The 25434-nt window shown below is 44.3% G+C and overlaps 1 protein-coding gene across 9 annotated transcripts in view; it reads left to right on the forward strand.

The window, feature by feature from the left end:
* The window catches only part of PAK6 (p21 (RAC1) activated kinase 6), a 77777-nt gene that overhangs the window by 46989 nt on the left and 5354 nt on the right, over window positions 1-25434 (forward strand). For all 9 annotated transcript variants that reach the window (XR_011970441.1, XM_072624139.1, XM_072624140.1 and 6 more), the window contains 6 exons: window positions 4702-4910; window positions 8325-8957; window positions 23172-23672; window positions 23840-23973; window positions 24366-24492; window positions 24652-24777. Coding sequence is in view for 8 of the 9 variants with exons in the window: in XM_072624139.1 (XP_072480240.1) it covers window positions 4707-4910; window positions 8325-8957; window positions 23172-23672; window positions 23840-23973; window positions 24366-24492; window positions 24652-24777 (1725 nt within the window). In the remaining variant the exon portion in view is untranslated. The remainder of the gene's footprint in view (window positions 1-4701; window positions 4911-8324; window positions 8958-23171; window positions 23673-23839; window positions 23974-24365; window positions 24493-24651; window positions 24778-25434) is intronic.

Below are 25434 nucleotides of genomic sequence, written 5' to 3' on the forward strand. Positions count from 1 at the left end.
TCACTGTCAGACCACCACTGCTTAAGACAAAGCAAACTGGAAGGCAGAGAAAGTCTTGACGGAGCCAGGCATTGACAAGCCAAGTCGGGAAAGTGAAAATGGAGCCGCCATTTTCAAAAAGCACTTGTGGAAATTTGAAGATGGTCAGTTGTGAAATTAGCCCAGTTGGACATGACTGAAAAATGGCGGAACAGCAATTAAAATTCTATTTTAAGATTTGCAATGTGCTTTACCTTTGTTATCTCATTTGGTCCTTGAAACAGTCCCATTTTTAAGATGGCTGCTATTATTATCCCTGTTTCATTGATGAGGAGACTGAGGTTGAGAGGAATTAACTGGCTTACCCAAGGTCACTCATGCCTGAGACAGAATCTGAACTCAGAGCTTCCCAGCCTCCAACTCCCACAGTCTATCCACTGTACCCAAAGTCACAGAGGTAGCATTATTGTTGGGATTTGAATTCAGGTCCTCCAATTTCAGTCCTGACTTCCCCACCAGGGAAGACAAAGTAAGATAAAGTTTTCAAAAAACCATCAGGTGTCCACAGCCAGATTACTGTGTATGATACTGGTCTCTGCCCCTTGAAAAAAATGAAACAAGCCAAAATCAGTCTTATGATGGAGCTTAAAGATACTAATAATTGCTTATATTTGTATAGCACTCTACCTAGGTCCCATACTTGTTTGTTAATGGAACAAGGAGTCAGGAAGGATGCCAGTGGTATGCTGGTAAATGTTTAGCAATTAGTTCTTTGCAGGGAAGAAAAGAAAAGTATACAGGACACACTTTTAAGTTTAATTTGATTCATTAACATTTTCTCTTTATTATCACTTTCTTAACATTATCACTTTCTTAAGTCTAGACAAGCAACAAGACAGATCAAGCCCTGATTTGTAGCTGTATCATTTGCCAGTTTTTAAGGTTTAAACACTCATACTGAAACTTTAACAAGCTGTTTGAACTGGATTCAGCACATCCCTAGATGAGGGCTAAAATAGGATTCGAGGTTTGGAATTAATAAGATCTGGTTTCAGATTCCATCTCTGACACTTATTAGCTGGACCTCAGGCAACTTCTAGGCTTATCTACTAGGTCTGAGAAAATGTACAGTCCAAAGCTGAATGGGTTGTGGTTTTACCCAGTGTAACATGTCTTACCTTCTGATGTAATGGCAGCACTCCAGGATAAGCCATGTGTAGACAAAGCAAAGAATACTGGGTGTGTTATATTTCCTATTCCCCTATCTGATGGGGAATGACAGGTGAGGGAACTAAGGAACAGAGCAGCTCTGTGACTTGCCAAGATGACAGATGGAACAATTAGTTCCCAAGGAGGGGGCAGAATTTAATAAAAGATTTCAACCAACATTAAGTACCTGCTGTGTACAAAAGCACTGGGCTAGATCCTGGGGCAAAAATGAAGATAATCAAAGGTAATCACTGCATCCCTTTGAACTTACAGCCCTCAAGCCTGAGATCTAACTGCCTTTTGAAGGTGTGGACCTATTCAGTTCTCCTGGAGTTAATTGTTGATGTCAGAGGGTTTTTTATTTTTGTATCATGTCAGTCTAGTGAAGTCTGAAGACCGCCTCTCAGAATAATGGTTTTTAGATGCATAAAATAAACAAGATTATGAAGAAACCAAGAATACTGAAGAATAGTTATTAAAATAATGTTTTCAAAGTACTCAGGTTAAGAGACTGGTTGAAATGAATGAATTAAGAGAGTGATCTTTCTCAAAAACCATTAGTAGGACACGCTGAGCAGACTTGGGGAGCTAGCTACTCTCTGATTTTTTTTAAAGGTATTTAAAAGTCCCAAGATAGGACTTCTCTTGACCCAGATTAAATAGAAAGATGCACATATATCCATCATCATCATGGTTGAATAGAAAGAGCACTAGACTTGGCACCAGGAGAGATCTGGGTTCAAATCTGACCTCTTCGACAGTTACTATTTTGGGACCACAGGCAAGTCACTTCATCTCTGTGATCTTCAGCTTTTTCTCTGTAGAACCTTTAAAAAAAGTTGTCTTAAGAATCAAGGGAGCTAAGTTATTTGTTGTTCAGTCATTTTCAGTCATGTCTGACACTTAATGTCCCCATTTGGGATTTTCTTGGCAAAAAAAAAAAATGGGTGGTTTGCTCTTTCCTTCTTCAGCTCATTTGACAGATGAGGAAATTGAGGCAAACAAGGTTAAGAGACTTGCCCGGGGTCACACAGCTAGTAAGTATCTGGGGCCAGATTTGAACTCATTAAGCTGATTTTTCCTGACTCCAGGTCCAGTCCTCTAACCACTGCACCTCCTAGCTGAGTTATAAATGCCAGCTGTCATTGTTATTTAAAAAAAAAAATCATTCTACTTTATTTATTTAGAAAAACCATTTCATTTCAGGAAAATCATTCTTCTCAGTTTGTCCAATGAAGTTCAGATAGAAACAGTCCATGTAGCTCAGAGATTGAGTTGTTGGAAATGGCAACATATATTAAAAATTTTTTTTGAGTTTTTATGGATCAATATTATGACTTGAACAATTGCAGGTAATAGTTCAGTCTGTCAAAAGAGTCTGCCTCCAATATAGTTTATTGGTAGAGTTTTCCAGAATATTTTGTGTTTTGTATTTGTGGGAGTTTAGGGATTTGTTGCCTGTCAGTTCATTGAAAAATGATGAGCTTCTGATATATGATTTTAGCCACTAGGTCAAATCTTGCTAGGGATTCAGTAAGTGTTAAATTTTTATTTAATGTGTTGCACAGTTTCTTCTGTTTCTTTGTTGTTGTTATTGTTTTATTATTATCCCACAATAGAAAGCCAGTCTGGGGGCACTGCTAGGTGGTGTAGTGTTTAGAGCACAAGCCCTGGAGTGAGGAGGACTTGAGTTGAAATCTGGCCTCAGGTACTAGCTGTGTGACCCTAGACAAGTCACAGAAGGAGGGAAGGAAGGAAGGAAGGAAGGAAGGAAGGAAGGAAGGAAGGAAGGAAGGAAGGAAGGAAGGAAGGAAGGAAGGAAAGAAGGAAGGCTGGAGATTCAGGTTCAAGTCCTATTTCTGACTCATGCTGTCTGTGTGACCCTGGACCAGTCACTTAACAAGTCACTTAATTGGCTCTTTAACACTATAGTTGGACACACTGTACCTTGACCTCAGCATAGTGATGTCATTTTGATCCTCTTTGAGGATGAAGGACCACAAGCAACCACCACTCTTAGTTGCAGAGGTGGTGACAGCATGTGCTAGTAGAGGGAGTTTCCTTATCCAGAAGTTCTCTACTAAATCACAGGTCCAATCTCTATTGATGTTATTTTTCTACCCCTAAAAGAGTCAGATAAAGTCACTAAGCCAAGCCCTAAATGTCAGAATTGATCGGGAAATGAAAATCATCAAGGTGTGAGAGAAAGAACAATGAACTTTGCAGTCCCGATCCTGCCATGAATCAAGTTAACTGTGGGCAGTCACCGAAACATTCTAAGCCTCATTTTTCTCACCTGTAAAATGACGGGGTAATATTAGGTGATATCTCAAGGTCCCTTGCAGCTCTAAGTCCTATAGGTCCTATGGATTTCCTTCCTTTCAATTCTCTAAAAATCATTAAGTGCCTACTAGGTGATAGGTACTTGTGCTCTTTGCTGGAGACAAAGAGACAAAATCAAAATTATTCCTGTCCTCAAGAGGCTTACCTTCTACCGGAGGTAAAGAGATTGTAACTTTTTTTCCTTTGTCTTCTCAACACCTAGCAGAATGCCTCACTCCTTGTGCCTGGTGCATAGTAGGTCCTTGATAACATTTGTTGATTAAAATGTAAGTAATTGGGGGGGGGGGTAAGCAAAGTATTTACTATTTAAAAAATTCAAAAAAGTCTTTTGTGGAAGGTGGTACTTGAGCTAAACCTTATGCCAGAGGCATGGAGAAGAGAAGCAGTGTATTTTAAGCAGGAGAATGCCCTTTACCATGACTGCCTTACTGTCAGTAATGTGTTGTTAATGGGGGTTGTGGGTATAACATTTTAAAAATACTTTAAGAGTATAATGGCCCTTCTCTATATAATTTATAATATGATATAATAGCCCACTCTGTCCTCCTGCTTGCATGTAAGATAGCTTTGAAACTTTCCTGACATCAGGGCAATATGCTAGGTGCCATGGATAAGTTTCTTCCATCCTCTCCTGAGAAGTCTGGTGCTCAGGGGTCCTTTATTAAATGTGGAGGAATGTGGTCAACATATTTGTGGTCTGCTATCCCCTGGGTGCTTGATAGAGGCTGGAGTTCCATGTAGAACATGGCCTGTCCTTGGAATGGGGATGGGTAGCTAGAATTCTAGACCCATGAGGAAAAGGGCACATCTTTCTCTCTGATTTTTTTGTTTGTTTCTGTGTATTTCATGATTTCTGAAGAGAATTGGGAGGCTTTCCCCAGGATTAACTTCCTGAAGGAAGTTGGCTAAAAGGAGCTTTGGAAGATGAAGGGAAGCATTGGCCAGATGGGACGTAGAAAGCTATTTCTGGAGTGGAGCTTATTTTGAGGGGAGGGTAATAGGAAAACAGAGAAGGGAGGGGACAAGGGGGCTAGAAGGATATTGACTTAGGTGTACATGTGCATAATCACAGACCTTACCATTACCTCCCATGCCCCATACCCCGCCCCAACGAACACTTCTGAGCAACATCCCAGCCTGACTACACGTTTCTTCTTTTCTGGTATTCAGACGTAATGTTCCGCAAAAAGAAAAAGAAACGTCCAGAAATTTCCGCCCCGCAGAACTTCCAGCACCGTGTCCACACGTCTTTTGACCCCAAGGAAGGCAAGTTTGTGGGCCTCCCTCCACAATGGCAGAACATCCTGGACACTCTGAGAAGACCCAAACCGGTGGTGGACCCTTCACGCATCACCCGGGTCCAGCTCCAGCCCATGAAGGTGAGGATGTTGGGAACCCTTACAGGAAAAGGGATGAACCCCTTACTGATGAGGAGGATAACTAGTACTTGGATAACATTTGGGGGTTTGCAAAACACTTTGTGTGAACTATGTCATTTGACCCTCTCAAACAGCCCTGGCAGTTAGATACTATTATTATTGCGGGTTGTTTTTTTGTTTTTTTTTTTTTAACAGATTTTACATTTTACAGATGAGGAAACAGACTGAGGAGAAGGTCACATAGCTGGGAATCGTTTGAGGCAGCATTCTGACTCCAAGTCCAACACTCTAACCATTTTGCTACCCAGCTGCCTGCGAGCCTCTCCCAAAGCCCAGAGAAAAGGAGGGGATTAAGTTTGTATTCCTTTGGCTGGGAGAAAATAGGTTCTGTTAAAACCACAAAGAAACCTCAAGGAAGCTCTTAATTATTAGTTATCAATGAACTGTTATTCTAATTCTCTACTAATTAGTCTGGGACAGCCGAGTAGTGCAGTGGATAGAGCCCTGGACTTGGAATCAAGAAGACTTATCTTCATGAGTTCAAATCCAGTCTCAGATGCTTATTAGCTGTTTGACCCTAGGCAAGTCTCTTGACCCTGTTGTTTGCTTCAGTTTCCTCATCTGTAAAATGAACTGGAAAAGGAAATGGCAAACCATTTCAGTGTCTTTGCCAAGAAAACCCCAAATGGGGTCAAGAAGAGTCAGACATGACTGAAAAGACTGACCAACAACAGAAACAACTAATTAGTCTCCCTTTTCACAGAATGGCCTGGGGAGAGGAAGCCTAGAGCCCTAAGAGGTCCAGGGCTCAAGGGAAAGGGGTAGGATCTGGGTCTTCATCTTGCTCTGTTTTGACCCTGGGCCACCTTCTGCAAGTCTTGGAGCGTATCAAGGGACGGAGGTGCTGTTGGGTAGGAGAAGAGACTTTTGCCTCAACAGATCCATTCTTCCCCACCCCCAGATCCCCATCATGTGGGGAGATGTCTAAGGTCAGGCAGGACTCGAGCAGACTAATTTAGCCAACAAAACTGACCTCACCAGCACCAAACCAATGCAACAAGTACGTATGTGGCAGGTAGTACACCCATCCCCTTGGAAGACTATCCTTGAATCATCACCTTTTTGGAAAGTGACAAAACCTGTTTTGCCTTCATACCTTTTTGAGGTCTATAGAGGCATTCTGTCTGGAGGGAAGGGAGGGGAAGAGACAGGAAGAGGCAAGGAGGACTGGGGCTCATCTCTGGGCAAAAAAGTTGCTCTTTCCTTACCCTACTATATAGGGAAGACCTCAGACCTCTGGCATAGGATGCAGCTAGGTAGTTCAGTAGATTGATCAGTGGTTTAGAATCAAGAAGACTTAAGTTCAAAAGTTGTTTCAGACATTTCTTAGTTGTGTGACCCTTGGTCAGCCTCAGCTCTGTAAAACAAAAGGGTTGCATTTGGTGACTTCTGGGGGTTTTTCTAGCTCTCAGTCTATGAGCCTCTGGAGCCAAAGCTTCTTAGAGGTAGAGACTGCACCTCTGAGGGCAGGTGGGAAGCATCCCTGGAACAGGGATCAGCTTCTGTTCTACAGAAGGAATCAGCCTTCTTTCTGCACAGTACTCAATTGGCTCAGAGATGAAAGGCAAGGGGCCCTTCTACAACTAGAGAAGAGTTTTATCCCTTGGGTCCAGAACAAGGCTGTTTAATAAGAGGGAGAAGAGATTTCAAATTACTTCAAAGAAATTATAATAATAATAGCATTAGTCTTATATTTACTATAAAGTTTTTTTGATAATATTTTATTTTTTCTAATTATGCATAAAGACATTTTTTTAACATTCATTTAAAAAACTTTTTGAGTTCCAATTTTTCTCTCTGCCCCCCTCACCTTCCCCCCTCTAAGACACTAAGAATTTTCAATAAGTTATGCATCCATAATCGTGTAAAACATATTTCCACATTAGTCATCTTACTATTGTGTTTTACAGCTTGGTGGATAGAGTGCCAGGCCCAGAGTCAGGAAGACCTGAGTTCAAATCCAGCCTCAGACACTTACTAGCTGTATGACCCAGGGCAAGTTACTTAACCTTGTTTGCCTCAGTTTCCACACCTGTACAATGAGCTAAAGAAGGAAATGGCAAACCACTCCTGTTTCTTTGCCAAGAAAACCCCAAATGGGGTCAGGGAGAGTCATATACAACTGAAAAAATTCAACCAGAACAAATTTGCAGTTAAGAAAGCCCTCTATCTTTTGGTATTTCATTAGATCCTCACAACAGCCCTGTGAGATTGGCAACACTGGTATATTCTCATTAAGTACCTACTGTGTGCAAAGTAATGCTGGAGGAGTAGGGAAAACATAATTTTCTCCTTAAGGAGTTTACAATTGTTCTTCATCTTTCAGGGCTAATTGATAATTGGAACAAAATGGTTCCAAATTTGTGGTTTCTTTGTGGGTTTGAAAAAAAATAGAGAGACCTAACTAGGTTAAGGCAACCGGAGCTTTGCTCCAGGGCACCCAAATTTAGAGGGCAGTAGCATCACTCACACTCCTTTAGCTGTGTAGAAACAAGTAAATTTAGCACTTTCCCCCTAGAGCAGCCTCATTATGTGCTGGGGTCTGTCCCCAACCCCACCACCAGAGTGTTTGTCTTTAAGTTTTTGAGGCTTCCTTTTTTGTATGTCACTTGCCTGGGTTGTGAAAGATGCTATAAAAACAGGAAGAAGCTGAGCTTAATTTCTACATTCTCAAGGTAGGGAAGATGGTGGGTGTGAATTCTAGTCACTGTGAACTGAGAAACAGAGTTCCTGGATGGGGATAGGGGGTGGGGGAACCTCCCTCTTCAATAATACAGGTAGAGTTAGTTTCCTCATCTGTCAAGTGAGCTGGAGAAGGAAATGACAAATCACTCTAGTATCTTTGCCAAGAAAACCCCAAACAGGGTCTCGAAGAGTCTGATCTGACTGAAAATGAACAATGATAAAGAGGTTAGAGTGAGTGAAGTGGTGTCATTGATTTAGATCTGAAAGTGATCTCAGAGGTCATTGTGTAGATGAGGAAACTGAGACCCAGAAAGGTAAATGCCTTGCCTAAGATCACAGAGAATAAGTGACCAAACTGTGATTGGACCCAGGTCCTCCCATATGAAATCCAGTTATCTTTCAGACCAGATCAGTGATGGGAATCAAGGGTGGGATGCTGGAGCCTGGTTTCCATGAGAGTTCCTCCTTAAGTGCCTATCTCTCCTCTCAGTTCTCCTTGAAGTCTTGTTCTCTGACAGCCTCCTTCCTTGCTTCCTCTCTTGAACTCTCTCCCCATCCTATGCTTTTCCCACCCCTTGACCCCCTGCCCTGCTATCCCTCTTCCGTCTTGGCTTGCCGTTCCTCTGACTCCCAGCCTTCATCTGACCTCTTTTTTCTCTCTCCTGCCAGACGGTGGTCCGGGGCAGCACCATTGAAGTGGAGGGCTACATTTCTGGGCTGCTTAATGATATTCAGAAGCTCTCTGTCATCAGCTCCAACACCCTGAGGGGCCGGAGCCCCACCAGCAGAAGGAGAGCCCAGTCACTGGGGCTCCTGGGGGATGAACGATGGGGTCCAGACACAGACATGTACCTTCAAAGTCCCCAGCCTGAGAGGGCTGACCCTTATGGTATCTACCTCAACTGCAACGGGGGAGCCAAAGTAGCCCGGAGAGAGATGATGTGGCCAGAATACCAAGCTGACCAGGCCCAGCCCAATGGGCTGGTGATGAAAACCCAGTCCCTAGGGCCTGCAGAGTTCCAAGGAGCTGCTCAGCGATGCTTACAGTTCACTTCTTGCCTGCCCAGTCCACCCCTAGGGCCTTCTCCTGCCCTGACCTCAAGCAGAGGTGGCAAGGTTGGGAGGCAGAATTCAGAGGACCGAAGACCCCAGTCCTGCCTGGTGGGCCCGGCTGGGGGCAGGCCCAGTGGAGAGGGCAGCCCCAGCCCCAAGACTCAAGAAGGCAGCTTGAAGAATAAGCTTTTCCGTAGTATGTTTATTTCTGAAGGCAACAGCAAGTCGGCCCCAGCTGCAAAGAGCAAGGTAGGTGGGAGATGGGATCTGGGCCACATTACGAGACAAGTTGGGAGTCAACACGGTATAGGAAATCGGACTTGGAATCAGGAAAACCTGGATTCAAAACCCACCTCTGATGCTCACAAGTTGGGTGACCCTGGGCAAGCTGTTTAACCTCTCCCCCATCTATAAAATGAAGGAGTTGGACTCAGTGGACTCACAGGTCTCTTGCAGCTCTAACTCTGTGATTCTATAAACTCCTCCATGTCATGTCTGACTCTTTTATATCCCATTTGGGGTTTTCTTGGCAGAGATAGTGGAGCAGTTTGCCATTTTCTTCTCTAGCTCATTTTACAGATGAGGAAACTAAGGCAGACAGGGTTAAGTGACTTGCCCAGGGTCACCCAGCTGTTAAGTGTCTGAGACTGGATTTGAACTCATGAAGATGAGTCTTCCTGACTCCAGGACTGGAACTGTATCTACTGTACCTCCTAGCTACCTATGCCTTAGTTTCCTTAACTGTTCAGTGAGAGGGCTGGACTCAGTGGTGTCTAAGATCCCTTCTACCGCTAAGACTACAGACCCATGATTCTTACCTTGGGTCTAGAAGGTGAAACTGGGAAAAAGTATGGAGAGGTCACAAGGACACACTCAGAGGTTGCATGGGAAAGAGTAAGAAAGCTTTGCCAAGGACAGTGGCTTCTGTCCAGGGTCTCCATGCATGTTAGTGACCTTGTGTCCCTGGCTGTTCAGCCCACATAATGACCATGGTGAGGAAAGGGAGGGCTTAAAGGCCCAAGAGCAATAGCATTCACCCTGTATCGTAATTATTCAGAGGGTCCAACCTCCAAGGGACACCTAACATCCTGAAAATCTGATCAAGGGGTGGCTGCCCTTTGGGGCATGAATAAAGTCACTGGATATCAGCTAAGAGCAGCACAGCAGATAGCGTTGGATTTGAAGTGAGGAAAACCCGAGTTCAAATCCTTCCTCCGTCACTTACTAGCTTCGTAACACTGGGCAAGTCACTTAACCTCAGTTTGCTTCTGTACAAAATGGGGGTAATAACAGTAGTTACCCCACCTGGTATGAGGACCAAAGGAGATAATATGTGAAGGGTTGCCAGCTTTAAAGCACTTTGTTAATGATAGCTATTTATATGATTACTATAATTATTTATTTGAGGTCTTAGGGTCACTATTCGCTTGGAGACTACATATCCCTGAGCATCCCCTGCCCCACATCATCTGCCCAGTCAATCAATAAATTTTATTTTTGAGGCAATCCAGGTTAAGTGACTTGCCTAGAGTCACACACTATTAAGTGTCTGAGATAGGATTTGAACTCAAGTCCTTCTAATTCAAGAGCTGATGCTCTATCAACTTTGCCACCTAGCTGCCCCTTAACAAATATTATTTTTAAACCTTGTGCTAGGCATTGGAGATTCAGAGAAAAAGTGAAACAGTCTCTTCCCTCAAGGAATTTGCATTGCATGATGGTAGGGGGAGGCAGGGAGCACAACATGAATATATGTAAGTTTATTCAACAGGAAATGTTGGGGGAGACCATTAGCCCGAGGTCGGGGTGTGGAATTAGGAAAGGTCTTCTGAAGAAAGTGATGCCTGAGCTGAGACTGAAAGGAGACTAGGGATTTTTATAGTCAAGGGAAGCATAGGGGATGATTAGTGCAAAGGTGTGGAGGCGGGAAATGGATATAAAGACATTCTAAATGGGGCGCTATATAAAGAAGCATAATGGGGAGTAAGATGCTAGCCCAGGAGATCTCGGGGAGCCCTGAAGTTTCAGTCTGTCCCGGGAAGGTTCACACCACACTAGTGTGACTAGTAATCCCAGGACACAATTTGTAACCTAGGGACTTTCCCAGACCTGAGGGCCAGTCAGGCCTGGAACAATCCTCATGAATCTGTCTGGTGATTTGGAGAGTCCCTTAACCTCTGTACTTTCTGACTTCCTCACCTATGAAACAAGGATAATAATAGCATTTAGCTTACTGGGTCAGGTAAGATAATGTATGTAAAGTGCTTTGCAGCCCTTAAGGAGTTATATGATATTCATAGCTGACATTTACATAGCTCTTTGAGGTTTATAAAGCACTTTACATATATCATGTCTTTTGATCTTCGCAACAGCCCTTTATAAATGTCAGCTAAAAATTATTGTTCGCGTTATTATTCTGTCCTCGCCCCTAGAGATTTCAGAACCTGAGGGGTGGGAGGTGTTATGGGAGACCTATACAGTTTACGCAGAAGAGACTTAAGAAGGGGAGTCCCCCTATTTGCAACCCTGGCTCTGCCATTTATTACCTGTGTGACCACTGGACAAATCATTTAACTCCCCTAAATCTGTTTCTTCATCTGTAAAATGGGGGAGAAAGTTGGACTAGCTGACCTTTGGGGTCACTTCTAGCTCTACACCTGTGATTCTGAGACATAGAGTACATTCATTTCCAAGGCTGAGGGATGGAGTATATGAACTCGGAAAGACCCTTCCAAGCACTGGGATTCTTAAGGGAGTGGCTTTCAGGAAACTATTCCAGGAACCTCCTATATCTGCATCTTGGTGATGAGCCACAAAAAACATGCCCATCTGCACTGGGAATCAAGGGTCTCTTGGCCTATCTACCTGAAAGAATCCCCTTTCCTCCCCTTTCTCCTACTACTTTTAGTTGTTGGGTTCAAAATAATAAGTTGTTAACACTGACCAATCCTACTAGGAAGCTGAGACTCACTAGCCTCAAGGAACTTTTAAAAATATAGACTTTGATCTATGTTTTCAAGGTCTGACTTTCCAAGGTCATTTCTGGCCTCCTGATCACGTTTCCAAAATAAGCATGCCCTGAAGCCAAGGTTTGTGTTCCCGCCCTCTTTTAGTTAGGAAAAAACTGGGGTCATTTTTATATTCCCAGTTAGAAACACATAATGAGGAAGTACATGCATAAGCTCACAAGGTGGGATTTGGCCATTGGATCTGGTCACCGAATGAAAAGTGATTGGAAAGACCAAGAGCTCCTGGTTGGGGAGGGATTGGGCCATGGCTTCATGGAAGATTCAGGAAATTGTAGGAAGCCAGAAATGGGCATGGGAAATCCTGTTATGTAGACAGAGTTCTGGGTTACAAGCACTTAGAACCTGATACAGGATGGTCAATTAGATAGGGAGCTAGCCTTGGAATTGGGAAGACCTGGGTTTGAATTCTGCCTCTGACTCATGCTGTTTGCATGATTGTAGACAAGATATTTAATCTCTCCAGTGTCCCAGGCAACTCTCAGTAGCATAAATTATTTAACAGATACCGACCTGAATTGATTGGAACCATAGGTCATCTCCAAAAGAAATCATGGAAACTCTTCAAACACAAGAGTGACATGATCAGAACTGTTACAGATTAGGGAAATTACTTGGCAGGAGGAAGGATGGAAGAGAACTGAGTTTGGAAGCAAGGAGAACAGTTAGGAGACTCTAAAGGCAGTCCCGGGGAAGAGGGATCATCAGCCTAATCTCCATCTTGAATGGAGAGGAGGAGAAGGATGTCAATGATTCTATGGAGGTAGAATTGGCAGCTGATTGGATCCAGGGGTGGGGACAGTGAGAAAAGTCCTAACTTACAAACCTGAGTGGCTCCCTAGTACCCACGTTGTTATTCAGTTGTGTCTGACTCTTTGTGTCCACATGGACCTTACTGTTCCTGTAGTTTTCTTGGCAAATACACTAGAGTGGTTTGTCATTTCCTTCTGCAGTGGATTAAGGCAAACAGAGGGTAAGTGACTTGCCCAGGGCCACACAGCTAGTAAATATCTGAGACTGGATTTGAACTCAGGTCTTCCTGACTCCAGGCCCAGTGCTCTATCCTCTGAGTTACCTAGCTCTCTTCTCCTAGTACCTATGGGACCAAATATAAAATCCTGTTTGGCTTTCAAAGCCTTTCATAACTAGCCCCTTCCTACTTTTCCAGTACACCATTTCTCTCTACATACTCTATGATCCGCTGGTCTCCTCACTGTTCCTTGAACAAGACACTCCGTTTCACCTCACCAAGAGTTTTCACTGACTATCCCCTGTGTCTGAAACATTCTTCCTCCTTACCTTCTCTGCCTGTGCCCACTCTGTGGTAGAGCATTCTGAGCTCATATTGGTCTCATCAGCCACAGTAGGACACACTGAAACTTGACTTTTTTATGATGATGTCCCTTTGGTCCTCTTCAAGAATGAAGGAAAATAATCAACCAGCCTACGTTACTTGGCTTCCTTAAAATCTTAGCCAAAGTCCTACTTTAAAAAAATAATTTTTCCCCAAATGACATATGGAGTCAATTTTTAATATTTTTTTTTTAAATTTTGAGTTCTAAATTTTCTTCCTCCTTCTCTCACCTGCTCCCTCCCTGAGATGGTAAGTAATTTGATATAGGTTATACATGTGTAGTCATGCAAAACATATTCTCCTATTAGTCATGTTGTGAAAGACACAGATCCAAAAGAAAAAAATGAAGTGAAAATTTAGTAGTGTACTTGAGGTTGCACTCAGACTCTATCAGTTCTTCCTCTGTAGGTGGATAGCATTTTTCATTGTCTTGGAAGAGCTAAGTCTTTCACAGTGGATCATCATACAGTATTCTTACTGTGTACAGTGTTCTTCTGGTTCTGCTCTAAGTCCCACTTTCTGTGAGAAGCCTTTTCTGTTCCCCCTTAATGCTAACGTCTTCCCTCTGAGATCATTCCCCAATTGATCCTATAACTATCTTATTCATACGTAGTTGTTTGCATGTTGTCTCTCCCCATTGAATTGTGAACTCCTTTAGAACAAGGACTTCTTTTTACTTTCTTTGTAGCCTCCAGTGCTTAGCACAGTGCCAGGCACATAGTAGGGGCTTACTAAATACCAGCTGACTGAATGACTGACTTATTAGGAGAAAGGTAGTGACTTCAACAGGTATGGGGCAATTCAGAGGAGGAGAAGGTTAGGGAATGGTAAAAGGAGCAAGTGAAGAAAACAGGAAGTTTCATTTTGTACTTAGGCTGGGATAGTGACAGGACATTCAGATGCCCAATCAACCAATGACATTGTATGACTGGAGATCAGGAGGAAAATTAGGGTTTGGATGGAGAGATTTGTGAGTCACCTATATAGAGATGACAATTAATTTCATCAGAGTTGATGAGATCCCCAAGGGAGAGAGTATATAAAGGACAGAGTCTGGGGAGAACCCTATGGTTAGGGCCCCAGAGATGGCTCATGATCAAGCAATGAGACAGCCGAGGAGCAGTTAGGCAGGTAGGAGGAGAATCAGAGGAGAGCAGTGGCAGTCATTTAGGAAGGAGAGAGTGTATAAGATGAAGGGATGGTCGGCGACATCAAAAACTACAGGTGAGAGCTGGGGGGAAAACGACTGACAAATTTAGAAATTAAAAGAATCGGTAACCTGTGAGAAAGCATTTCAGTAGAGTGGTGGGGTTGAAAGCCACATGGCAAGGGGATGAGAAGTGGGTAATAAGGAAGGGGAAGCAACGTGTGTGTTCAGTTCTTTCTAGGAGCATAGCAATGAAAAGAAGAGATATGTATAATAGCATGAGACGATTGCAAGGTTAAGAGAAAGATGTGTTTGTTTAAATATGACTGAGACCTGACTATGTTTTGTAGCTGGGTAAAGTAGAAGCAGAGGTCACAATGAGAGAGAGGCATAGAGAGGGGTTTGAGGAGAGAAAAGAAGGCTTGAATCGAATGAGATAATGTATGTAAAGAGGTGTGAAGCCTTAAAGCACTTTATAAACGTTAGCTATTATTAGCAGCACCTGCAGGGAGTAGGATAAAGTCGATCAAGGATGAATAAAAGAAACTGCCCTGCAATGAAAGGACCAGTTTATATTATTAGATAAATGGATTGATGGTGGCCCCAGTTAGCATGGTTTGGATTGGAAATCCAGAGCTGAAGACAATGGGCAGCTCTGGTGGTTAACTCTAGGGTCAAGACAGTGAAAGGAGGAAAGCGAAGCTAGAATCAGACACTGGAAATGGAACGACTCTAAAGTGTGACTTAACCATCATGATCTCAGAATTTCATAACCTAAGATGTGTAGGGCTGTTGTAAATGTGAAAGGGAAAGGGAAGGGGGAGGGAGTCAAGGGGATGGACTGGGAGAACATGGACAGGATAGAAAGACTGGAGGTTGTCGGAGAGAAGAGTAACTGGATTTGGAGTCAGAGAATCAATATTCAAATTTTAGCTCTGACTTTCAATATCTGTATGATCTTGGGCAATTCACCCTACCTCTCTGAGCCTCAGTTTCCTTATCTGTAAAATGGTGAGACTGGAATTAATTGACTTCTAAAATCCCTTCTAACTCTAAATTTATGATCTTTACTTGTCCTCAGTTTCCATATCTGTGAAATTACGGGTCTCGAAGGTCCCTTCCAGCTCCAAGATTACCTTTTATCTTCCCTGTATATCTCATGTGGACCTAGTTGCTTACATATCATTCCTCCCCCCCACAATTAGAATGTGAGTTTCTTGAGGGTAGGAGCTGTTTTTACCTTTCTTTTATCCCCAACTCTTACCATGCTGACTGACACAAAGGGATAAGGAACAGGCATTGGAATAGTGATGTTACTGGTACAGGGAATTTCCAGATGAGGAAACACCCCTCTACCATTACAGGTCACCATTTTTTCTTCTACTTATCACCTTGGTACTGAGAGGTTAAGTAAGTATAGAAGCATGCCTTGATCCCAGAATAGAAATAACCTGGCACATAGTAGGAGGAATTTGAATCTAGCACATAGTAAGCACTTAATAAATGCTTTTATTTATTTATTCATCAGGGCTATTCCTGTAATCATTGTAAGAGTGAAATTTAGGGAAATACAGGAGATTATGATCAGAAAGGGAAATTTGTGAGCTTAATTACATAGAGGTGGCACAGTTATAGTTAATGGTGAGACGCAGAGTATGCCCATCTCCATGGATGGTTGAGGAGATGTGGAAATGCAGGTAACGGGAGCTAAGGAGGTTTAGTGTCATTCATACTAAGTCCCCCAGTATGAGGGCAGGATTTAAAAGTGAAGTCGACTATGAGCCCAGAGCTGAGCTCCTGGAGAAAAGGAAGGCAAATGACTAGGAGACCAGCAGACTATATACAAGAATCTGGAAGCAGTAATAGAGAGGGATGCAGTGAACCTCAAAGGAAAGGATATAGAATGAGATAGAATCTGGAAGTGGCCATGGGAGAATGAGGACAACAATGCCTTCTCCTGCCTGAGTGTGCCAGGGAACATGAGAAAAGCAGTAACTAACATGGAGAAGATAGTCAGGGAGGCAGTATCTGAGACAGAGGTGGGAGGGAGAGAAAGAGGGGGAAAGAGAGGAAGAAGAAGGGGGAATGAGAGGAAGGAAAGAAGGAAGGAAGGAAGGAAGGAAGGAAGGAAGGAAGGAAGGAAGGAAGGAAGGAAGGAAGGAAGAGAGGAAGGGAAGGGGGGAGGGAAGGAAGGGAGGGAGGGAGGGAAAGAGGGAGGGAGGGAAGGAAAGAAGGAAGGAAGGAAGGAAAGGGGAAAGGAGGAAGGAAGGAAGGAAGAGTGCTAGGCTTCCATGAGTTCAGTATAGAAGGAAAGAAGAGATGAAGGAATGAAGGACATTTATTAATGATAGAGCAAGTTTCCAGAAGGCACCATGGGAGAGGAGGACAGAAAACGACAGGGACTAGGCAGGGGCAGGGTTTGAGGAACAATAAGGGAGAAGGGGAGTTAATTTCTTGCTCAGTCATCTGTCTTAACAAATGTCAGGTATGGATAAGGAAGCCAAGTGGCCCAGGCTCTGCTTTTTTCTTATTGTGTCATTTCAGTCACATCCAACTCTTTAATGACCCCATTTAGGGCTTTCTTGGCAGAAATAATGGAATGATTTGCCACTTCCTTCTCTAGCTCATTTTACAGATGAGCAACAGAGGCAAACAGGGTTAAGTGACTTGCCCAGGGTCTCACAGCTCAGGTACTATTTTATCCCATTTTATGGATGAATTAGAAATTAAGTGACTTTCCCAAGATCACACAGCTGCTGAGTAGTAAATAATGAGCTATGATCCCAGATCTGTTGCCTCCTAGAACAGGGTAGCTCCTTTCACTGTAGTACAGTTTTTGTTGACAGGTTCCCAAAGAAGGAAATGCCAGACAGTAGGCTTGGAGCATGGCAGGCCTAGAGTGCCTCCTGACCCAACTCAGGAGGTTTCTAAGACAAGTTGTTTATTGAACTCTTTCCCGTTAGTACCATAGGGATGAGTCAGTGTTCCTTTGAATCCTTAGCCTTTGGAATTTCCTGACAGCGCTTCCCTGAAATGTGAAATCTTGACATTCTCTCCATACCAATGAAATCACAGGTCATCTAGGCTCGAACACCAATTAACAAATAACTTAATGTCCTGCATTTTGTCCCCTATCGTGCCACATCCCACTTTCTGAGTGCTAGGCTCTCCTTTTCATTCATTCATTCGTTCACCTCTTTCTTGCCCGATGGTGCTTGCCAGGCCCACAACCAGATCCCAGAGAGTTTTCTAAGTCCCCAGCAAGTAAACTCCAGTGGTTAAAGAGGAGAATGTCAGAGAAAGATCTTTTGGCAATAGGGAAAGAAAGGGAGCCTTCATACTCATGGACCTTCTTCACATCTCAGTTTCCCCTCAAGGGAACATGAAGCAGAGATGGGCCTTGAAGAACTTTTGGCTCAGGCTCAGACATTCTGTAAATAATCTGGAAATAACATGAACCTAGGGCTTCTAAGAAACAATATTTCTTATGCTCTCAGCTAAGGGGCTATGCCACAGAGAATGCTGGGAAGGATTGTTTAGACAACGGCCTTACTTATGAAATTAGACCTTAGCTTAAAAAGACCAAGGTCTGCCACTGCATCCAGGGCCATCTCCAGTGGTCTTGATCTATAACTCACCACTGGATCCAAGTGGCTCCAGGGGAAAAAGTAAGGCTGGTGACTTTGCAAAGTCCTGCTTCACTTAAATCCAATTCACCTGCATGTCATGGCGTCACCTCCCTGATGTCATGGTCCTCTTTGAGAGTGAAGGACAAGCCACAACAGACCATCTATAAAGCATTCCCCAAGGAAGAAATGGATTTACATTTCACCTCAGGTACTAAGCTATGTGGGAACATCTAGGTGGCACAGTGGATAGAGTGCCAGGCCTGGAGCCAAAAGCATGCATCTTTCTGAGTTTCAATCCATCCTTACTACACTTACTAGCTGTGTGACCCTGGGCAAGTCACTAACATGTTTGCCTCAGTTTTCTCATCTGGAAAATGAGCTGGAGAAGAAAGTGGCAAACCGCTCCAGGGTCTTCACCAAGAAAAGCGCCAGATGAGGTCATGGAGAGTTGGAAATGACTAAAACCCAAACCAAAAACAAAACAGAAATGACAGTGACAGCAGCAGTCCTCTTTCCTGATCTGTGAAATGAAGGCTCTGAATCTTTCATCCTTTGGTTCTCATCTGGAGAACTAAGAGGGTAAATTCAATAACCTCTAAGGGCCCTTCCTAGCTTGAGACCTCTGATCCCATGATCCTGTGGTTCTTTCTTCAGCATTCTCATTACAAACTGATGACTGAGGACTGAAAGCTGAATCTCAGGTCATAATTCTACTACTTGCCAGCCAACAGTTAATTTTTGGAATCATAGGCTTTTGCATAATGAAATTAGGGGACTACTCCACATCTGGGAGAAGGTTTCAGCTCAAATACGTTGACTTGATCTTGCCAACATGACTCCTCTTGGATTCTGGGATATGTTTATGTCCATCCATGTGGTATCTCTGGGGTAGAACAAAACAATTTGCTTGCCCACAGCATCACCAATTGTGATAGATTTTAGAAAGATAGAAAGATAAACACATATGTATATACATACATATATATGTGTATATATACATTATTCAATACAGAGGTGTGTGCATATGTGTAAATATATGTGTATGCATATATGTAGGCAGATAAACAGAGACAGAAATACAGAAATAGAGACAGATATATATATATATGTGTGTGTGTATTTATATATATAAAGAGAGAGAGAGAGAAAGGGACTAAGAGATTCACAAAGAGAGATATATGTAGGTAGGTAGATAGAACAGAGATGGAGAGAGAGAGAGAGAGAGAGAGAGAGAGAGAGAGGAGAGAGAGAGAGAGAATTTATTAAGCATTTACAATAAGCCAAGAATTGTCCTAAGCAGTGGGAATATAAGGAAAGGCAAGAACTGGTCTGCTTGAGTGGAGGTTGTAAAGACAACTACAAGAGGTGAAGACAGCACATAAAAGGGAAATAAAAAGGGGGAGGGGGGAGGAGTGTGGGGATGGGAAAAATTCCAGGAGAGTCAGGAGGGGAGCCAGTAGAAGCCTGGCAGCTTGGCGCATCCTTAAAATGGAGGCTCCTAGAGGAAGGCTTCACCAGTCAGAGGAGGGGAGAGAAGTGATATCCATAGAATGAGGAATAGGATGGGAGAGAAGTGAAGGAGTGAGCATGGCTGGCTGCTCGAGCACTAAGCTGACAACTGTCATTTAGAGGCTTTGAGTAGGCTCAAAGAACGTTGGGATGTTAGTGCTGCAAGAAACCACAGATATCATTTAATTGGGATGAGGAAACTGAGTTCCGAAGAGGCAAACTGATTTGCCCAAAGTTTTGCACTTAGGTACGTAAGCCAGGGCTAGAACTTGGCTATTTGAATTGCCGAGTCCAAAGTTACTTAGATGAAAGGTTCAGGGAAGCAGAGTGGTACATTTTGTATGACTTTGGTCTTGGCGGAGTTAACCCAGCTCTGGCATCCTGGCTTGGACACTGACCACACAGGGGACCTTGAGCAAGTCTATGGGCCTCAGTTTTTCTCTTCTATAAAACGTTGGGGTTGAACTAGATGGTGCCTGAGGTCCTCTCCAGTCCTGACTCTAGCCCTGTATTCCATATGTGCATGTGCATTTAGAGGTGGGGAGCAACCCTGGGCACGTCCATTCAGATGAGGAAAACTGATTCATTCCTGGTCACACCAGGAGCCTAGAGCTGCACATCTAGCTCTGGTTTTTTCCATTATGCTCAAACCTACCTGAAGATGGATTAATACCGAAAAAAAATTTTTTTTTCCTAGGAGTTTTTTCTGTATCCTTCACTGAAATGATAATTTTAGTAGGAGCCAGGAACAACCCTCCCACAGCCAACATCCCTTCTCCCCCCTCTGTCTATCAAACCCTGGTGCAGCTCTGGAGGGAGTCAGCAGATGCTTCCAGACAGGCAGCAGCTGGCAGGCTGGGGCTCCCATCTTATCACTACTCCCGAGTGAAGGATCTCACAGCCTAGATCGGTCAGTCAGTCGATAAACATTTACTGGGCCATCTCTAGTCATCCTGATGAATATCTGGCCACTGGACCCAGATGAGTCTGGAGGAGAAAGTGAGGCTGGTGACCTTGCACAGTTCTCCCTCCCTTAAATCCAAGTCAGCTGCAAGTCATATCATCATTCCCCAATGTCATGGTCCTCTTTGAGAATGAAGGACAAACACAAAAACAAACATTTATTAAGCACCTACTATTCACTAGACTCAATGCTAAGCCCTTACAAAAAAAAAAGATGGCACTTGTTCTCCAGGAGGTCAATCTAATGGGAGAGACAACATGCAAGCTACTATATTCAAACGCACTATATATGGGAGAAATCGGAAGTAATCAACAGAGGGCAGGCATCAGAATTAAGGAGAATGGAAAAGGCTTCCTGTAGAAGGTGGGGTTTTAGCTTGAACTGAAGGAGATGAAAGAAGCCAGGAGGCAGAGATGAGGAAAAAAATTCCAGGCATGAGGACAGTCAGTAAAAATGCCCAAAGTCAGGCACTGGAGTTTGAAGCAGACCCTAAAGCCCAAGGGAGGAGGAGGAGGAGGTCAAACCAGTGGGAGCCTTCCTTTTGAGCCATGGAGTGCCTGGACCTAGGCCTTGAGGTCTTTGAATAAAGGTCACAGTACAGCTTGTAGGACCTGATAGACGTTGGTCAACGTTTCTGAGCACCTTTGCCCTATTTCAGGAACCAGGCTGGGTTTACAAGTAGACAGAGTAAGCAGTTTCCTGCATGGTGGGATTTTGTTTTTTAGAGAGCTGTGAGAAAATATCTCCCCAAACCATAGCCTCAGGGAATGAAATATTCTCCAGTAGTGGAGTTTAGTTGGTGGCAGCTAGGTGGTACAGTGTGGTAGATTGCTGGCTTTGGAGTCAAGAAGACCTGAGTTCAAATCCTGGTCACTAAGCCTCTCTGTGCCTCAGTTTCCTCATTTGTAAAATAGGGATTTATGGAATCTCTTTCACGGTGTTACTGTGAGGATCAAATAAAACAATGCTTTGCCGCCATCAAAATACTTAATAAATGACAGTTGTTATTCATTCTATATTCTTTCATTCCTTTGGGTTAGTTTGCATCTTTTAAAATGCAGATGCTACTGGAGAAGGTAATACTAATTTGTATTTAATAGTGTTTTAAGGTTTATAGAACACTACTCTCAGCTGCCTTTATTGGAGGTAGCTAAGTGACACAGTGGATAAAGTCCAGGGCCTGCAATCAGGAAGATCTGAGTTCAAATTTAGCCTCAGACGTTAACTACTTTGTGTGACCCTGGACAAGTCACTTAACCTCTGTCTGCCTTCGTTTCCTTTCTGTAAAATGAGGAAAACAATAATCCCAGGGTTGTTATGAGGATCAGATGAGATGATATTTGTAAAGCATTTAGCATGGTGCCCAGCACATAGTAGGTGCTTAATAAATTCCTTCCATTTTACAGCTAGGAAATTGAGACTATGAGTTTGTGAGTAACTTGCCCAGGGTCTCACAGTAAGTGTCTGAGGAAAAATTGGAATTCAAGATTTCCTGGCTACCTCCTACCTGCCTACCTCTTCCATTTATAGCTGGAGAAACTGAGGCTGAGACAGATGAAGTAAGCTGCCATGTCATACAAGTAGTAAGTAGCAGAATTAGAATTTGAACCCAGTCCACTGCATCCTGTGTTAGTCTTGGCTCTGCCTTTTCAAAAGCCCTGGATTTGGATTCTGAGGGTGGGGTTCAAATATGGTTCTGCTATTTAATTCCATGTGACCTTGGGCAGCTCCCTTCACTCCTCATATCCCTTATCTATAAAATAAGCAGGTTGAACTAGGATCATGGAAACATAAGTCTAGAGTTAGGAGAGACCTCAGAAGCCATCTTAGCCCAACCTTCTCATTTTACACGTGAGGAAACTGAGGCATAGGTTGTGGCTTGTCCAAGGATGAACAAATATGAAACGAGTTTTGTCTTCTTACCAGGTCTTTTGATCTCACAGTCTTTCTACTGTTTATCACTTTTGTTCAGGCCTGGAACCCCAGGGTGTCAGGGAATGATTCAAGTGTAAGGAATGCCTATTGGTCCCCTCCTCTCCCTTATTCCTCCCAAAGGAGTGAGAAGAAAGACCATTCTTGGCCAAAAGGCAGACAGAGTAAGGTCATCATCCTCTTCTAAAGGAAAAATCCCCAGGGGAAGGTCATATTTGGATCTCCCTTTCAGTTTCCTGCAGTAAAACACACACACACACACACACACACACACACACACACACACGCACGCAGAAAACCCCAGCTGTTTTTACAATGTTACATTTGCCTTATTGCCAAATGGGGATGGATGTCTGACCTCAGCAGCAGCAGTCGTAGCTCAGTAATCACCCATTTGCCAGCCCTGGTTTTGAAAGGGGCAAGTCCCAGCAGCCCTTGTGGGCTTCCTCTGTGTGTGCATGGTGGGGGAATGAGAGAGCTAGAGGGGGAGGGACTTGGCAGCCAGACTGTGGCCCACATTCCCTGTGACTTGGCTCCCTACAGGGGCAGGATGCTCTGGCACAAAGGACTCCCTGCGGTCCCGGGGATGCCCCCTGAAGAAAGTGACTTTTCACTACCTTCTCTGGAGTGGGAAGGATCACTGCCATGCAGAGCGACTGTTCAGCCTCCTTATTACAGACCAGAATTGCGGTTTGGTTATGGCTCCTTTGAAAGCTCTCATTTGCAGAGGCTTTTCTCAGTTCAGTTCATCTCCCAGGTATTCCAATGGGCTCCTGAGCCTGGCAGGACCCTCCAGAAGTCAGATCCATTTCCCCCTCTACTACCCCCAAACCCAGGCTAGACAGGCCCAGTTGGCCCCTGTTAAATCTCCTTTCTCTTTCTTCCTCCTTCCCTCCATCCAGCCCAGTTCCCTCTTCCGGTCGCTACAGAAAGACTCTCCCCCAGGCCTGTCCACCAAGGCGCAGTCTTTACTCTCGGATCAGTCCGGGGGGGATTTCAATAACCTGATCAGCTCCGAAACCAGCAGCCCCCAGAAGTCCTTACGGACAGCTCCAGCAGCAGCCCCACCCCCTGGCCGCCCCTCCCCCGCCGGCTCCCCCAGAACCCGACACCCCCAAACCAGCGCCAGCAACCTGCACCTCCCCCAGGACCCCGCCTCGGCCAAAGCCCTCGTGACGGCGGGAGAGGAGCCTGGCATCGTGACCCATGAACAGTTTAAGGCGGCCCTGAGGATGGTGGTGGACCAAGGAGACCCCCGCCTGCTGCTGGAGAGCTACGTGAAGATTGGGGAGGGTTCCACGGGCATCGTCTGCCTGGCCCGAGAGAAGCACTCTGGGCGTCAGGTGGCAGTCAAGATGATGGACCTCAGGAAACAGCAGCGCCGGGAACTGCTCTTTAACGAGGTGCTGGGGGAGGGCGGAGGAGGCAGGGGAGGAAGGATTCTCTGGGGAGTGAGTGGGAGTGCGATCAGGGTCAGGGATCTGAAGCCTTGGGGAGCCTCCAGTGGGGGAAGGACCCCACTGACAGCCCGGGGCCCTAACACTCATAGTGGCTCCCACTGCTTCCCCAGGTGGTGATTATGCGAGACTATCAACACGTCAACGTGGTAGAGTTGTACAAGAGCTACCTGGTGGGTGAGGAGCTGTGGGTGCTGATGGAATTTCTGCAGGGGGGTGCCCTTACTGACATTGTATCTCAAGTCAGGTATGTGTGTAGTGCCTTTCCTCCCACATTCCATGCACACCTATATGCACACCCCTACCTCTGGGAATAACACCATATGATGCTACCCTTTTGACACATGGTGAAACTGAAACCCAGTGTAAGGAAGTGACATTCTAGGGGCAGAGTGAATTTTAATCTTTCTCTTCTAAATCCAGGCATGAGTCTCTGGGTCAGCTTGTATGGGGGCCATGCTGTCCTACCCTCAGTGAAGCCTTAGGGATCTAGAGATAGAGGGAAAGTTTCCAACCTTTGGGAGGAAGCTGGTGTCAAGACCACCTGTTTCCAGTTGGTTCGGCCCCACTTGATTAGCCTCATGCCTCTCCAATCCTCCCCAAAACTAACACCACTGAGACCCGGCTTCCTCCCTCCAGGTTGAATGAGGAGCAGATTGCCACCGTGAGTGAATCTGTCTTGCAAGCCCTCGCTTACCTTCACTCTCAGGGTGTCATTCATCGAGACATCAAGAGTGACTCCATACTCCTGACCCTTGATGGAAGGGTAGGTCCCTCCTCTGATTTTCTCCATCTCAACCTGACGTACCAGGTTCCCACTTTCCTCGTCTTTTACATTGCACCCTCCCTTTTCCTGATGCCTTTTCTTTCCCTAATCAGCCGCTCATCCTGTCTCATTTTCTCTCTTCTTCCTCTGCTTTGCTAGGTAAAACTCTCAGACTTTGGATTCTGTGCTCAGATCAGTAAAGATGTTCCCAAAAGGAAGTCCCTGGTTGGCACTCCCTACTGGATGGCTCCAGAGGTGATCTCAAGGTCTCCATACACTACTGAGGTAACTCTTCACTACTCAAAATCCTCCCACACCTTCCTTTTATGTTGTTCCACTTGCCTCTGCTCTAATTTTGGCCTCTCCCTCATGACTCCACCTTGGCTGTTGACCATAGAATATCCCTCATCCCTCCCCCCCCAAATCTCTTAGTTTTCATATTGCCATAACCACCACCCAGCCCCTTCTAAGTCTCTTGGAGCAGCATAATGTGGTGGATAGTACTCTGGACTTAAGAGTTGGGAAGTTCAGATTCTGCCTTATACATACACTTCCAAACTATGTGACCCCGAACAACTCATTTTAACCTCTCTGGGACTCAGTTTCCTCATCTATTAAAAAAAGAAAAGATTGAACTCAGCGGTCTCTAAGGTCCCTTCCAACTCTAAATTTATGATCTCCCTTTCCTCTTTATTGTTTCCCGCTGATCGTTCCAGAACTTGGCTATTCTTTCATAGCAATCTATCTATTTGTTTTTGTTAAGTTCCTTTTAAAAAAATAAATATTTTATTTATTTTAAACATTAATTTTAAAAAAGTTGAGTTATGAATTCTCTTCCTCACTCCAGTCCCTCCCCACCCATAATGAAGGCAAGTGATAGGATATCACCTATACATGTGAAATCATGAAGAATACATCTCCATATGAGCCATTTCTTGGTAA

Source organism: Notamacropus eugenii, chromosome 7 (assembly GCF_028372415.1).
Source record: "Notamacropus eugenii isolate mMacEug1 chromosome 7, mMacEug1.pri_v2, whole genome shotgun sequence".
Taxonomy (NCBI): Eukaryota; Metazoa; Chordata; class Mammalia; order Diprotodontia; family Macropodidae; genus Notamacropus; species Notamacropus eugenii.